The sequence below is a fragment of the Phyllopteryx taeniolatus genome, chromosome 2, assembly GCF_024500385.1.
Source record: "Phyllopteryx taeniolatus isolate TA_2022b chromosome 2, UOR_Ptae_1.2, whole genome shotgun sequence".
Lineage (NCBI taxonomy): Eukaryota > Metazoa > Chordata > Actinopteri > Syngnathiformes > Syngnathidae > Phyllopteryx > Phyllopteryx taeniolatus.
The window spans coordinates 38459322-38473966 of NC_084503.1; the positions used below are offsets into that span (position 1 = coordinate 38459322).

The 14645-nt window shown below is 39.5% G+C and overlaps 2 protein-coding genes and 1 long non-coding RNA gene across 6 annotated transcripts in view; all 3 read right to left on the bottom strand.

The window, feature by feature from the left end:
* LOC133474416 (stereocilin-like) overlaps positions 1 to 1181 on the bottom strand; it is a 32421-nt gene extending 31240 nt beyond the window's left edge. Inside the window, exon 1 of one of the 4 annotated variants that reach the window (XR_009787493.1) lies at positions 11 to 1181. Coding sequence is in view for 2 of the 4 variants with exons in the window: in XM_061766123.1 (XP_061622107.1) it covers positions 11 to 83 (73 nt within the window). In the remaining 2 variants the exon portion in view is untranslated. The remainder of the gene's footprint in view (positions 1 to 10) is intronic. The other 3 variants (XR_009787492.1, XM_061766123.1, XM_061766122.1) reach the window with 3 other exon arrangements.
* Positions 1182 to 3021: 1840 nt separating this feature from the next.
* LOC133474417 (dynein regulatory complex subunit 4-like) lies at positions 3022 to 10281 on the bottom strand. Its single transcript, XM_061766124.1, has 11 exons — positions 9786 to 10281; positions 9543 to 9641; positions 8424 to 8621; positions 7937 to 8137; positions 7757 to 7811; positions 6069 to 6274; positions 5464 to 5619; positions 5285 to 5365; positions 5003 to 5212; positions 3742 to 3807; positions 3022 to 3654 (listed from the first exon to the last, which is right to left on the bottom strand). The coding sequence occupies exons 1-11, from the start codon at positions 9867 to 9869 to the stop codon at positions 3532 to 3534; spliced, it is 1479 nt and encodes a 492-aa protein (XP_061622108.1). The 5' UTR covers positions 9870 to 10281; the 3' UTR covers positions 3022 to 3531.
* Positions 10282 to 11411: 1130 nt separating this feature from the next.
* LOC133474420 (uncharacterized) lies at positions 11412 to 13949 on the bottom strand. The gene is made up of 3 exons (XR_009787494.1): positions 12813 to 13949; positions 12334 to 12366; positions 11412 to 11661 (listed from the first exon to the last, which is right to left on the bottom strand). It is a non-coding gene; the product is annotated as an uncharacterized LOC133474420 (long non-coding RNA).
* Between the last annotated feature and the right edge of the window lie 696 nt (positions 13950 to 14645).

Genomic DNA, 14645 nt, shown 5'->3' on the forward strand with positions numbered 1-14645 from the left:
ATGCACTAACCTGTTTTCTCAAAGGATCCTTGTCCCAGTAAAACAGCACAAACTAAGACGCTGGTGAATCGAAGAGTTGCCATGGCTGGCCTTTTGTCTGCAGTCTTCAATTCATTCCCATGGGAAACACATCTCTCCTCATGATGGTTTTCCTATTGATTTTGGAAAACAGAGCAATTCAATTTACTTTGACTGATAGGATTAACCTGAGGTAAAGGAGAGGGAGATTAAACCTTAATGACAGGTTGCCACTTCTCCTTGCACACTTGCATGACTACTAAAAGCTCCGCAATCTGACTGTAGTTCAAAGATGGTAGGTGACACTACATCTGTTCTAGTTCTAGTTCTAATTTACGTTTTCAAAACTAGATTATTTGGATACAAAATGAAAGCTATGCTGTCATCACATGAGCTACTGGAAGTTTCTTTCATCAAGCTAATGCACGATGTGTTGTTTGCTGCTCCAACTCACTGGCACAAATTGTGTACTTTGGACCAACGTCCAGATGAAACTGACTGTACGGATGGCAAGACTTGAGTACATGTGAGCCAGGCTACTCTTAAACGCTCCACTTACTGTAAATGCTGAATATTTAAAGTTCCTGCCAAGTGACAATAAATTTGACATACCGGAGAAGGGTGTTGTTATCAACCCTGCCCAATCTGAATGAGTAAAAAATATTACCAAGTATATAAAATGAGGCTTCGAAATCGGGAAAAATCAAGCCATTCTCTCCGCTCTTGAATGCTGTAGTCATGTCCGCTGAACGCGCAAACGGAACCCTCAACTGTCAATCAAATACCACTGCTACAACCTGTAAAAATGGATGCTACTTCGTTTACAATCTTTCTTATGCCTACTCATAACTATATGATTGAGTTGCAAACATATATCTGCTTAAAGCCTCCAGTGGCTGTAATATATCCTTCCATTTCCTGACAATGAGGCTCTCTAATGTGGCCACACCAGTGCAAAGACCCTGTGCACATGCTGAATATAACATCGGCATTTTTTTTTTTTAGTCCCTCGCTCTTCCACCTTCTCTTCATGACGTGCGTCCACTGACGGCCAACAATGAGGCGCTCTAAAGCAGCCTCGCCAGCCCGAAGCCAGTGCGCACACTGCCTGTCAATCGGGCCTCTTTTTTCTTGCCTGTCTCCAAAGTGTGTCATGCGGAGCCATTTTAGCCCCCCCCCCACACCACACAAATCAGGAAAACTAAAGTGGTGAAAAACATTTTCACGATAAATTTGCTTAATTAAAATCTTTCTGTGTAGATTGTCAGTCATCCGAGTCATGGTAGTCTGCAAAGGTTGAATCAAGACAACTGGACTTCTTGTTTGTTGAAGATGTTTTCAGCTTTAATCCAAAAGGTTTATTCAGTTCTAAATTTTGGACGTGGAGTGTGAAGTCTTTTGGATTAAAGGAGAATACATCTTCAACAAACAAGGTTTGTTTTACTTTCAGGTTGTTGTTTTTTAATACTTTCTAATACTGTAATAATAACCATGTACTTGTATACCTAATGCATACAATACGTTTTATAATGTCAAAATTATGTTGAATTATTGCTGAATTTCATTTAAACAATCACTGGTCAAAAAATTTTCCTTATGAAGATCACACAATTACAATGATAGCAAAGAATAGGTGTGTGTTAAAATGTTTATAATAATGGAAAATAAATGACAGAACTCACCTGTGACTAAGTTGTTGAAGTATCAAGTGAGTTGCATTTGTCTTCAGTGTGGTGGTATCAACATACTCTCTTACTAAGCTTTCACTCTCCTTGAACCCTCCTACTTGGTACCGGTGTTTACTTGCATCTATGGCATGGTGTGCGCAGACGTTATGGGCCAACAGAGAAATGAGATTGATACCTCTGCCATTGTTAGGTAACTTGATGAAGAACAAATATATTGTTTTGGTCTCCCCCGTTCTCAACAGATTATGAGGTCACCAAATTAGTGAAAATCTGGATGTAGTTAATCACGTCCAGGACCTTGATCCCTGTCTATCAGTTTGTGGTCTCCTACTAAGCCCCCATTGAGCTGTCTCTCAGCGGGGGCTCACCGTAGGATTTGGCTTTGTTGGGGGTGTATTGTTGACCGAAGTGGTACAGGTTAGCAGGACTGAGCAGGTTGTCACCGCTTGGACTCAGTTATCAGCGTTACAATTGAGCCCTGTGCAAAGGTAAGAGCAGCCGGCTCCCCCGTGTCCTAAAGTCTGCAGGGCCCTGAAACCTTAGAGGACCCCGCACTCTGCTTGCTGCCGTAGCATGATACTGTGTTTCACTGGGACAATGACTTCCTCCTGTATTATTAATACTAAAAGGAACAGCAATCACTTGATGCACCAGAGCTCATTTCACTGCAGGAGTATAGAATGATCAACTGGATCCACCCCACTTGGCGCTCCACTGGAAACGAGATGTTGAGATTGCAATAGTTGGGTTCATTCCAAGGTCTTAAGTCCCAGTGATGTCAACCTAACCATCACTGTATGTATGACGCATTATTAATAGACGTATCTTCAAAGGACTTGTGGCTGCCATCATCCAATGTGTACTACTTCCTGGGAGATTCAAACGAGACCTGACTGTTGAACAGCGCTGTATTAGTTGGGAAACAAGATTTTACTAAAACATGGTGTCATTTACTTGGGTGAAATGAGGCTTCATCTAAAAGCCATCAAGTCTCTGTAGATTTAGAAAGCTGGATGCTGGTGATCTGCAGTCAAAATACAACCATCGTCATTCTCATTTGTAGTTTATTAAGAAAAATATTATAAGATGCACTTCTTAAACACTGAATGACCAAGCTAATGTGCTGCGGCAATTTCACTTACTAATTGGTCTAAGAATGATTATTTATTCACAACATATAATGTATCTTTGTTCATTGAGCTACGTCAGCGATGTATAGTGACAGATAGAACAAGTAATTGCTCTTCCACTAGATGGCAGAAGGTACAATTAACCCATATATCCACCTGTTGCCATTTACACGAGAGTAATAGCTTTGCATTCCACTGAACAGGTCCCAAGTTTGGACTCAGTACGTAAATTTGTGAGTAATTTGAGACAATATCATCATTCAATTACTAAGCTGTATTGTATATACTTTTTGAGACATATTTGGTTGGTGGTGTGCCGTGAGATTTTTCTAATGTAAAATATGTGCCTTGTCTCAATAAAGGTTGGTCAACATAATTTTTGCATCCCATAAGGGTCATGTGTCCCAAAACTTTTAAAGTGTGGATAGACAAATATTGACCAACTAGGTTTACAAAAAGCATATACATTTGGTTTTTTTGATGTTTTTTCCCCGAATAAACCATCTGGTGACTGAAAATAATATTTTGTCTATTCATAAAAATTAGGCTGGCCAAATATTTAAGACAAACGATATTTAGAATATGTGACAAAGGAAATACTTGAAAGTTCAATAGTATTTAATTTCGTTCAATTCATCAAGTCAACCAAAAACAGACTATACGTTGGATCGGCTGTCTGGATTCAGTCATTTGATTTAAAGCTCCTCATATACCCAAAATTTATTCCCAAATGAGGTATATGTCACACAAAGTTGCTCCACAGGGACACCGAGAGCTCTTTGCTTTTTCTCAAACCTGAACAGTAAATCCTGACGGGCCTGCCAGAAGAACAATATAAACATATAAAACATTACTTATTTTGTTACATGCAACACTTTTAGCAAACAAGCAAAAGGCCAACTAACCTTGGAAATCTGAGATATTTTGTGTTGTAAATCCCTAATAGATTTATTGCTGGAGTCGATCATGTCCTGTGAGAGAAAATTATTTTTTTTCAAATAATTAACCGAAAATATTAACTGTCACAAATCACTAATTATCCATCCATCTACAGTGGCTTGCGAAAGTAGTCATATTAATTTTTGGAGATTTTGTCACTTACCAACCACAAATGTAACTGTATTTTATTGGGATTTCATTTGATAGACCAACATGAAGTGGGGCATAATTGTGAAGCAGAAAGAAAATGACACACAGTTGTCTTGTTTAAAAATAAATAAATAAAAAATGTAGCATGCAAAACTATTTAGTATCCTAAATAGAATCCAGTGCAACAAATTGCCATCAGGAGTCACCTAGGGCCATATTCTCATCCTTTTTTAAGTGCATGGACTTGCACACTTTTCATAAATGCATATTTTACCACTGGGACTTGTGACACATCCACCGTGAATAAGCTGTGAATCAACACGGAAACACAAAAGAGGTGATTAATTGGCAACGGATGCTTACTGTATATCATGGAACTTTCCATACGATTTGTTAATGTCATTGAAAAAGATAAAGCACACTTTAAATTTTGAATAGACCTTATACGAGCGGTCCCCAAACTCTCTTGCGCCACAGACCAGTTTCACGTAAAGACATATTTTGGCATAGAAACAAATAAATATAGGGATGGGCGAGTACCGATACCAGGCATTTAGGCCTTATTTCAAGGTATCATATACTTGCGGCTCACCGGCGTGGGCCGAGTGGCCGCGCTCCCCAGCCTGAGTGCCATTGGCGAATGGCCAATTTTTTAGTTCGCCTTTAAAGGCATAGTAATCTAACTGTATGAAAACTTCTGACTTTGAAGAAAGCAATGGAAAATTGCCTTAAAAGCTCCTCTTATTATTTCGGCATTTAGCAAATAGAAATAATTTTGGTAATCCTAATTGACCTAAAAGACGAAACGTTTGGTCATATTTCAGGTCAGACGGTGCGAAAAAAAAAAAGCCTATATATCTTTTTACAGAGTGAACGTAAACATCTGCTTTGGACTGTTTATACATACATTTTATGTATCTTTCATATTGTCATTTTTAGTTGCACTAATAGGCTGCCATACAATCGTGCTGTAAATTGTATACTGACAATAAAGACTGATTACTTTTGGAAGCCACTTTATCAAAGTGAAGGAAGAAGTATTGATAGCCGCATAAATCCTTGAAGGTAAGGAGGTACCTCGACACTGCTTGTGACACTTTTGAGTGCAGTTTGGTCCACGTTGGGGACCAAAACCACAGCAGAGATCTTGGCCTCTGTTGTCTCCAAGCTGTCCATCATGTCCTTCACTTTCTCTTCCAGCTTTGCGTTCTTTTTATCCTCTTCCCGCTGAGCACTCTCAATGTCCCGATTGAAGGTTGCGCACAGCTCGTCTCGTTCCCGCTGAAGCTAGAGTCACATTCATGTGAGCAGATCATCAGAGGGGCCCTGAATGCAACACTATTTATTAATTTTTTTTACCTCGCTGAATGTCTGCTTCAATTTCTCTAATTTCTGTTTCTCATCTCTTAGCTCCTTTTCTTTCATCCTTGCATTGGCATCCTGTTGAAAACTCAAGGTCAAACCCCTGGTAGGAACATATAAAGCCCATACAATGTGAAATATCCATACACAATGAGTAAAATATCGAAGAAAAGAACCTCTTTTCGTATGGGATGCTTCATCTTTCGCTGAAGTTCAGCAGTTTTCTCCTGGATGTCGAGGAGATGTTTGTTGAGCCGCTTGTTTTCTGGTAGAATACAAGTCAGATTCTTTTTCTTTTCTTTTTGTTTCATCTTTGAGTCTTCTATTTGTTTCTATGAGACACAAGAGCATAAAGATTAAGGGGTAGAAAATATTCTCATTTTTTTATTTGTGAAGCAATGGTGAAATTTCAAGGCTAAAACACATTACGGACAAGACAGTTCACTAAATACATTCCCAATTATTGACCACTACATTAGGTACACCTGCACAATCTAATAGGATCCAACACAAGAACTGAATCAAACACTCTGCCTTTGTAAATATAATAATGCTCTGTTTTGCTAGCATTGCCCTTTTTGTTTGCAGTGATGTAGAACTGCAGTACACCATACCAACATCTCATACTTTGGTTACATTAACATTTTTATTCCTCTTTCTGAAGGTAAAGTTTTTGATACAACTCTTGAATTAAGCAGGGGGTACTTCATAAAATTTCTGGTTATTTTATTGAATCTGATTTAAGCAATAGTTTCAAATGGTGTCTGATGGATGTGCTTACCTTCAATGAATCATTGCGATACAAATCTCGTTCTATGGTTTGATTGAGGAGCGCGAGTGCGTCACCAAATATTTTGTGGTGGTCTTTGGTCAGAGCGCTGATGTGACTGTTGCACTGATCCTCTCGTTCGATGATTTCCTTTTTCCTCATGTTGTCCAGCTCCTGTTGCAACAGCTCCAGCTTTTCCTTGTAGCGGGCCTCCGTTTCTACGCAAATGTGTGCAGGAAATGACATACAGTGAACCCTTGTATATTCGCGTTTCAGCATTCGCAAATTTGCATGTCGCTTTTTTTTTTCGGGGGGGGGGGGGCTATATTCAGTTATTTGCTGAATAGCTCAGCAGTTCGCGGTTTTGGTGCTTAGGCAAAAAAAAATTAAGTATTACTTTGGCACCATCTGGTGGAATCTTGGTGTTGTTGTTCGGTTTAAATTCATTGGTAGTGTTTTTTTAATGTTTTGTTGGCAGTCCTTGGACGCACCTTGCACAGTCAAAAGTAAAACAAAGTATATTTCTGGATCTCTCCCCATCCAGTTACTAGTAATTTTACTTTGCCGTCACAATCGTCCTTTATTTCCTAACATTTATTATTGTTATATGTATGTGCCAAAAGATGAGGTTAATGACTTAATACCATTTGTGTAACGTGTTAGTGCGCATATTCATTTCCGTGACTTTAATGACTCAATACCATTTGTTCAAAGCGTTAGTGCACATATCGTTTGCCTATGTGTGACTTCACGTCACTTTGTGCTAGTGTGTTATTTAGGATAGTTCGCTAGCTAATACTATTGATGAGCCTAATGCGAAGATGGTTTTTTTACTTATTTAACTACTGAATACTGTAGTTTATGTCACATGGGTTCATGATTGTGAGTCACTGATGGTGTAGTGATACATTCGGCTATCTTTGGTCCAGGCAGCGTGGGTTTGGTTTTCACTCAAGTCACACTGACAGTATGAATGTGAGTGAGAATGGTTGTTTGTCTCTATATGTGCCCTGCGATTGACTAGTGGAGACCAGTCCAGGGTGCAGTCTGCATTTTACCCAGAGTCAGCTGGGATAGGCGCCAGCTCCCCATTACCCTGTATTTAAATGACATGTCAATCGTCAAAGCGATGTCACTCTTAAATAATGTAACAAAGCTTTCATAGCAAACTTATTTCAGATGATGTCACATAGAAACAAGGTGAAAGGTCCTTGATGGTAATGAGTTGGCCGACAGGAGCTTTAGGACATAAAGCAAGGACACAAAGGACATGAATTTCAAGACAATGTATATGGAGCGTCAAAGCTACAGAAAGGTGAAACAATGCTAAGAACTTGAATCTTTAACGCCCTCTGCAAGCGGAACAAGGTAGCTTCTTTGTATTTATGAAAAAGACAATCGTACGATTCACTATAATTTGTCTTGATCTTGGAACTGATTGTGTTCATTTGTACTTAGTTTTCTTTGTGTCAAATGACTGCACATGGTGTCTGATGATACCAAATGTCTTGCCTGTTGATAAGCTGAGCGACAGCTACACGCTATATTGTTTCCATTTTAAGTGCTTTGCTGTCATCTTGTGGCGTCGATACACAATTATAAAGGTGGGAATTTTCGCAATTCACGGCAGGGCTCGGTTCCTATCCGGGATTCACTGTACAGGTTAAAAAGAAAATGCTTTTGGAACATTATAGGTTTACCTGCCAGTTGATCCTCCCAGCTCTTCTTTGTTTTGGCCATTTCTTCATTGTGTCTCTATTGACAAATGAATCAAACCAATCATCATTTCACAGAATGAGGGTGGGCTCAATGACATACATATTAGTATTTATTGAGTTGATAATAGTTTCCTAAAAAAAATAAATTGATCTAGTCCTCACTTGCTCCAGCTCACTGACAAGGTTTTCGATGTCGAACCCGTGCATGTCGTTCCTGATGGTCGCTATCCTCCTATGAAGCTCCCTCTCCAGCTGGGCTTGCTCTTTGTGCATGGCCTCAGCAGTCGTTACACGATCTGCTTGCAGCTCAGCCATAGTGTTTTGGTGCTCACACAGCAGGTGCTTCATTTTCTGCTTATACACCTGGTGTCACAGAAAGATGTAGCTTTTCATTTTATTTTGTTTGTTTGTTCTTGTGGCTGCACTTAGCAGTGTGGCAAAAGTAGGGTTGCGAGTTTCCGGTGAATTTCCATGGGAAATTTAGAGAAGCGCGTAAGTCTGCCTTTTGCCTCAAGTCAGCTGGGAGAGACTCCAGCTCATCTGTGACTTTGCACAGGATACGCGGTATAGAAAATGGATGGATGGAAGATGACTCAGATCCCTGACTGACTTCTCCATCAATGTGTGATGAAGATTAGCAGTTACCTACTTTAATCTCAACAAGGTGGCGTCCCTCATCTTCCTCAATCTTCTTCTCTTCATTTCTGAGTTGGGCCACAGCCTCCTCCAGGTGCTTCTTGGTCACGTCCCAAAAGGAGTGGATCTGATCCCTCTCCAGCTGGAAGTAATTCCTCTCTTCCCGCTCTCTGTCCAGCTCCTCTCGCAGCATGACAATGTGATCAATCATCTAGATTTCAGAAATCCATTTTATTGTCATAGCTTTGTATCTTACGTCGCATGAACTCATGAGCCACTTCATTACATAGACCAGCAGTGCCTTTCCAACTAATCCTCAAATCGGCTGACATTAGAATAGATATAATAAGCGGAAAGCCATTTGAGCATTTATTCAATATACTTATTGTCCATCTTAAGGTCAATGTACTAGTACGCTCTTTCAGCGCAATAGTAAAACGACTAGGATGCACTAGTAGAAAGTCTTACAAGTAAAAAAAAATTCCACTATAAGTGTCACTTTTGCCTCCTCCTAATACATCATTAAACCTTACAAGTAAAAACTACTGTGCTGGACTACTGGGCCCAACTAGTAGGCATGTGTCACATACTAGTAGCCTTCGTGACCCTACTAGTACCAACAAAATGCCCATTAGTAGTTCTTTACTAGTGACTTGTAGTTGGCCTACTAGTGTTCAGAAATGTCATACAGCAGTGGGAAAGAAAAAAAGATTACTAGGAAGGACAGTTGTTCTACCAGTGCACTCTAGTTGCTCTTCTAGTGTGCCGAAGTGTCTCATGAGTGAGTACAAGGAGTGTACTAATACAACGAGAAAGAGCTTTATGGATTGTCCCACTAGTGAGGCAAAACTAGACTAGTTGACAGCTGTCTGCTACTGGTGACATTGTAAAGTTCTCCTTGTTAACGTCTATTCCTAGTAGCATGCAGATGTCGAAGAGTGTACAATTTTGCTCCACTAGTAATATGTAGTTGTCCTACTGATGTGCAGAAATGTCACACAGTCGTGGCAGTCAGTACTGGGGGGGAAAAAGGTGGCCCTGCCTTCACCCAAGCAGTCAAGTTGACGTCAAATTGAAGCTTTCAGATAACGCACTGATTCTTTTTTTTTTTTGGCATAGTTTTCGTGCTGACCTGCTCCTTGGACAGCTCGTCCTTGGTGAGTCCATCTAGAAGTGCAGCAGACTTCTTCACCTTGGCTGACTTTTTACCCGTGCCTTTCTTTTTTGGCGGCTGGACAAAGTTAGCATGTTAGCAAAAAAAAAAACAACAACATTGAATTTTCCTCCACGTTAATGCCATTTGAGGTGATACAGCACATTCATCTAGCTCATTGTAATTCTTGGACGAAATAGGAACAAACAAACTTCGGCTCACCATGGTTTTTATATACAGTATGTCGTTTGCCGATATCGGGAAGCGTAGTGGAGCTCCTGCAAACACGCGTTGCCATGGCAACATAAGGGTTTTACTGGTTGGAAAACTCGCCAATAGAGGGCAGTAGATGCTCAACTGGGAGAAGGTTACAGTATTGAACTACATCGGTAGAATGTAAATAATGATTTGGCCTTTGGATGAACAAGGTACTGGAGTGTTTATAAAAATATATACATAAACTTAAATCTAGGTTATATTAACCATAGTAGTCTATAATAATATGAAAACACTTGAGTGCCCTTTGCAACCTTATATAATTATTCACATATTTAATTTTTTTTTTGCATATGATAAAATTAGTAGCGCTATAGCTAACAGTGACTATGTAAGGTTTATATACATCTGCCCAAAATTAACTGAATTTTTCTCTGTACTGGTTAATACTAGAAGTTCTTTAACCGAAATAATATTATTCATATTTTTTTTATTTATTATCAAAAATATTGAGCTATAGAAAAGCATATTATAATCTCTTGATTAAGATTTTAAATTAGTTTACTTGTATTCCCAAGCAGAAAAAAAATTACTGATTAAATGTGATTAATTTCTGATTCTCAGAGAATACTAGTGAGAAAGCTTAAATTTGCATATAAAAAGGTATCCTCATTTAAAAACTAAAATGTAGAGAAACTCTTTCTGCATTAGAAGTTAAGAAATAAAATAAAAATAACTGCATTGTGTGTTTTGTTTTTGGTTTAGTTTTTTTGTGAGTCATTCCACTTGTCAAACCGTTCACGCAAGACTTTGGATAAGGTGAACTCAATTTTAGCAATAGAAATAATTTTTTTGTTGCTTCAAATAACTATTTAAAATATCATCTAATCTGATTAAAATAGTGTTCTTTGGAGATCTGTCAGGATTCAAAGGTGTTAAGTGTTCAGACAAAGAGGTTAGATGAGCCTTCCATCCAGATTAGACCAATTCAGTCAGGGGGATAAAGACACAAAGCCGTGGTGAAAAAACCAGAGGAGGAGATATTGACAATTATTCAACAAATACACTAAATTATTTAGAATCCATTGATTAAAGAGTAGCAGCACGGTGGATGACTGGTTAGCACATCTGCCTCACAGTTCTGAGGACCTGGATTCAAATCCCGGCCTGGCCTGTGTGGAGTTTGCATGTTCTCCCCATCCCTGCATGGTTTTTCTCCGGGTACTTCGGTTTCCTCCCACATCCCAAAAACATGCATGGTAGGTTAATTGAAGACACTAAATTGCCCGTAGGTGTGAATGTGAGTGTGAATGGTTGTTTCTTTATATGTGTCCTGCGATTGGCTGGCGACCAGTTCGGGGTGTACCCTCTCGCCCTGGGTCAGCTGGGATGGGTGCCAGCACGGCCGCGACCCTAGTGAGGACAAGCGGTACGGAAAATGAATGAATGGATAAAGAGCACTTGACTTCAGATTTCATGAGCTCTGCGATTAGATCTGCACTCACAATATTTGCACGAATGACATAATTAGTCACACTCAAGCACAATCAAGTAGACTTTGGGAAATTTAAGGAGAAGATATCAAAAGAGCATTAATAAAAAGAGTATTAACATTTTTTGGAAACGTGCAAGTCGACTGCTGCTTTTGATACACCTTGCACTGAAAATAAGAGGGAAGATATCATATGGCCGAAGAGCATGTGTGCAATATGTATTTTGTCCGACCTGAAGTGGAGTACTTGGCTCTGTGTAAAATGTCAACATGTGGTGTGGGAAGGGCAGCATGACAGGGACTGAGGTGATGGAGCTTTTGTTAAGAAATACAACATCAATGGGCCCGTTGATGCTTTTCAGGTGGCGCTGATACTCTGATGTTCTGGACCTGAAAGAACACACATTTATAGATAGCATCACATTTGAATAAAGGGACTTGGGAAGATGTCCCAGTGGTGAAACATGTACTGCTTTGGGTATGGGAACATCTGTCAGGTTCAAGACAGACACAGAGGTAGTTCAGTTTTCAGACTTGCAAGGAGAAAACGGCCAAGAGTGTACTTAGTTACAGTCTCCAACCATTTTCTGAGTTCCCTCTGCCGGATTCTCTCTTTTTGTTACTTTAGGGCAGTTCCCTTGTTACATATGAGTTACAACGTCAAAAAGGTGGGGGCATACATGCTTGTTGCAACTCATGTGATCAGCACATAACACTCTTTGTTGTGGTTGAGACAGTAGAAGAATTATATACTTCTTATCAAGACACAGGAAGACTCCTCGGCTCAAATTTGTCCTTGCACCTGCAAGCACATGACTCATCCTGTGGGAGAAAGCTTGCACGCAGTGATAAAACATTTCTCTAACTAGAAGGAAGCAGAAAAGCACAACACATGATAACTTATTTACATTTTTCCATCAACATCCATCTGTGTGCTTGAAGGAGCTCGTACTGCCAAGAGTGTGTGCGTGAAGGTACAAAAAGACAAAACATCGCATGTACAGTATGTATTGTTGTCTGAAAAATATTTCAAGCTAAACTTTGACACGGAAACAGACTTACATCCATTTGTCCCACCTCCGGCAGTCTGACAGCCTGAAAGAATGGAAGAAACAAACACAGCCTATTAGATTCTTCTCAGTGGAATAAAGAAAAGTAAAATAATACTGTGCCAGGGCCAAAGTTCTCAGCAATGTAAATCATGACATGCCACTTTTTTTTCAAGTTTTTAAATACAGGCAGTTATTGAAACCCAAAGGGTTTCATCCCCTTTAACATCTAACTTAATTAACCAGAAAAAAAGTTATTTAAAAAGTAACACAATTTGTAGAAGCAGGCTACTATATGTTGATGCTCACTTTGTATATTGAAGTCTCACCTTTTTGAAGATTTTGCTGTATTGTGTCATTATTGTACTGTACATTCTTCTCATGCACTATTCCTTTGGCCATACTATTTGATAAAATTAACACATGACAAAATCACAGTGTTTGCCACTCATTGGCCTTTGATCAAACTTAATAGTCTGAGGTCCAATTCACCGTCTTCAGCCTCTTGCAGCAATCTCACAAAGTACTTTGCGAGCCTGTGGAGCCTCCTGAAACTCTTCTGACTTGTTGACTTCTGATCACACTTATGGGGCTCTTCTTCTGGACTGTGTGGGCTACTTTCATAATCCATGCTGCCTGATGAAAGAGGACAACAAACAAACCACACTTCTGAATAGAGACCACCTCACAAAAGCGAAGGTTCCATGTTTTATAGTGATAATGGGACCATCTTCTGTAAACCTGTTATTTATACAATGTACAATATTAAAGTGTTGAAACGTATAACATATTTACCTTTTCCTATGCCAAGTTAACACAATGCCAATCTAGCCTCTAATGTTTTGTCTCCAAAACCTTTCAGTTTAGTCCAACCTAATCTGTCATTTCTCCATCCATCCATCCATTTTCTGAGCCTATCCCAGCTGTCATCGGGCAGGAGGCGGGGTACACCCTGAACTGGTTGCCAGCCAATCGCAGGGCACATAGAAACAAACAACCATTCGCACTCACAGTCATGCCTACGGGCAATTTAGAGTCTCCAATTAATGCATGTTTTTGGGATGTGGGAGGAAACCGGAGTGCCCGGAGAAAACCCACGCAGGCACGGAGGGGAAAACGTGCAAACTCCGCACAGGCGGGGCCGGGGATTGAAACCGGGTCCTCAGAACTGAGGCTGACGCTCTAACCAGTCGGCCACCGTGCCGCCTGCAACCATAATTTTACGGGAAAATCTCCACTTCTTGTCTCAACCTGGCCTCCACTACTCTTTTCCAAAGTTTTCATTGTATGGCTCATCAACTTTCTTCCTCTGTAGTCACTACCACTTTGCACATCACGCTTGTACTTAAAAATTGGCACAAGTACACTTTTCCTCCACTACTCATGCAGCTTCACATTCTCTTAAGACCCTGTTGAACAACATTGTTAAAAACTCCACTGCCATCTCCCCGAGGCACTTCCATGCCTACACCATTGTTATCAGGACCAACACACTTTCCACTCTACAGCCTCCACAGAGCTTCCCTCACTTGAGCCTTTCTAATCTGTCCTACCTCCTGTTTTAGTTTCCCACCTCCTCTGTCCTCCTTTCTCTTTAATTTTCCTCATCCATCAATCTTGCATTTATTTGATTAATAATTGGATAGTTAAGCATTAAAATAAAAAAATAGAATGAATTATTACTTAAATGAAAAACTTTAAAGGTGTTAACTATTTTTTTCCATGTATTTGTATTCATTTATTTAATGAAATAATTGGTCAATTGCTTTATTGTAAATAGTAAAATAAAAACCTTTACATATACATTTAACAATTTAATTAAAATAAAAAATGAGAATGAATTATTTAGTATCAAAATGAACTATTTCACATACACACTTAACTATTGCATTTAAATTGTTTTTCCCTCCTTTACAAATCACCTAGCCCAGTGATTCTCAACTTCTGGGTCAGGATCCAAAAGTACATCGCAGACCCATTTTGGGTGGGTGGCAGAGAGCTAGAAAAAAAATTTGTTCATCTTCTGATTTTTTTCGGTACAGTATAAAGCTGTACCAAGTTCCCACATGGAACATATTAGGTAGGCGACAGGAAATGTTACTCACTTGGGCTATATTCACTAGTTTTCTCCGCAAACAAATGCAGTGCAGCTCAGCCTCTGGCTAGGGGCCGTCATATGGCTAGCAATAATATGCTTTTTGGCGCTATGTCAAACTAATTTGAAAAGTTTTTTTTTTTTTCAAATATAACATAACCACTGACCCATCTGTGCATTTTTAAAAATCAAATGTGGCACTTGAGCACAAAATTTGCCCACCCCTTACG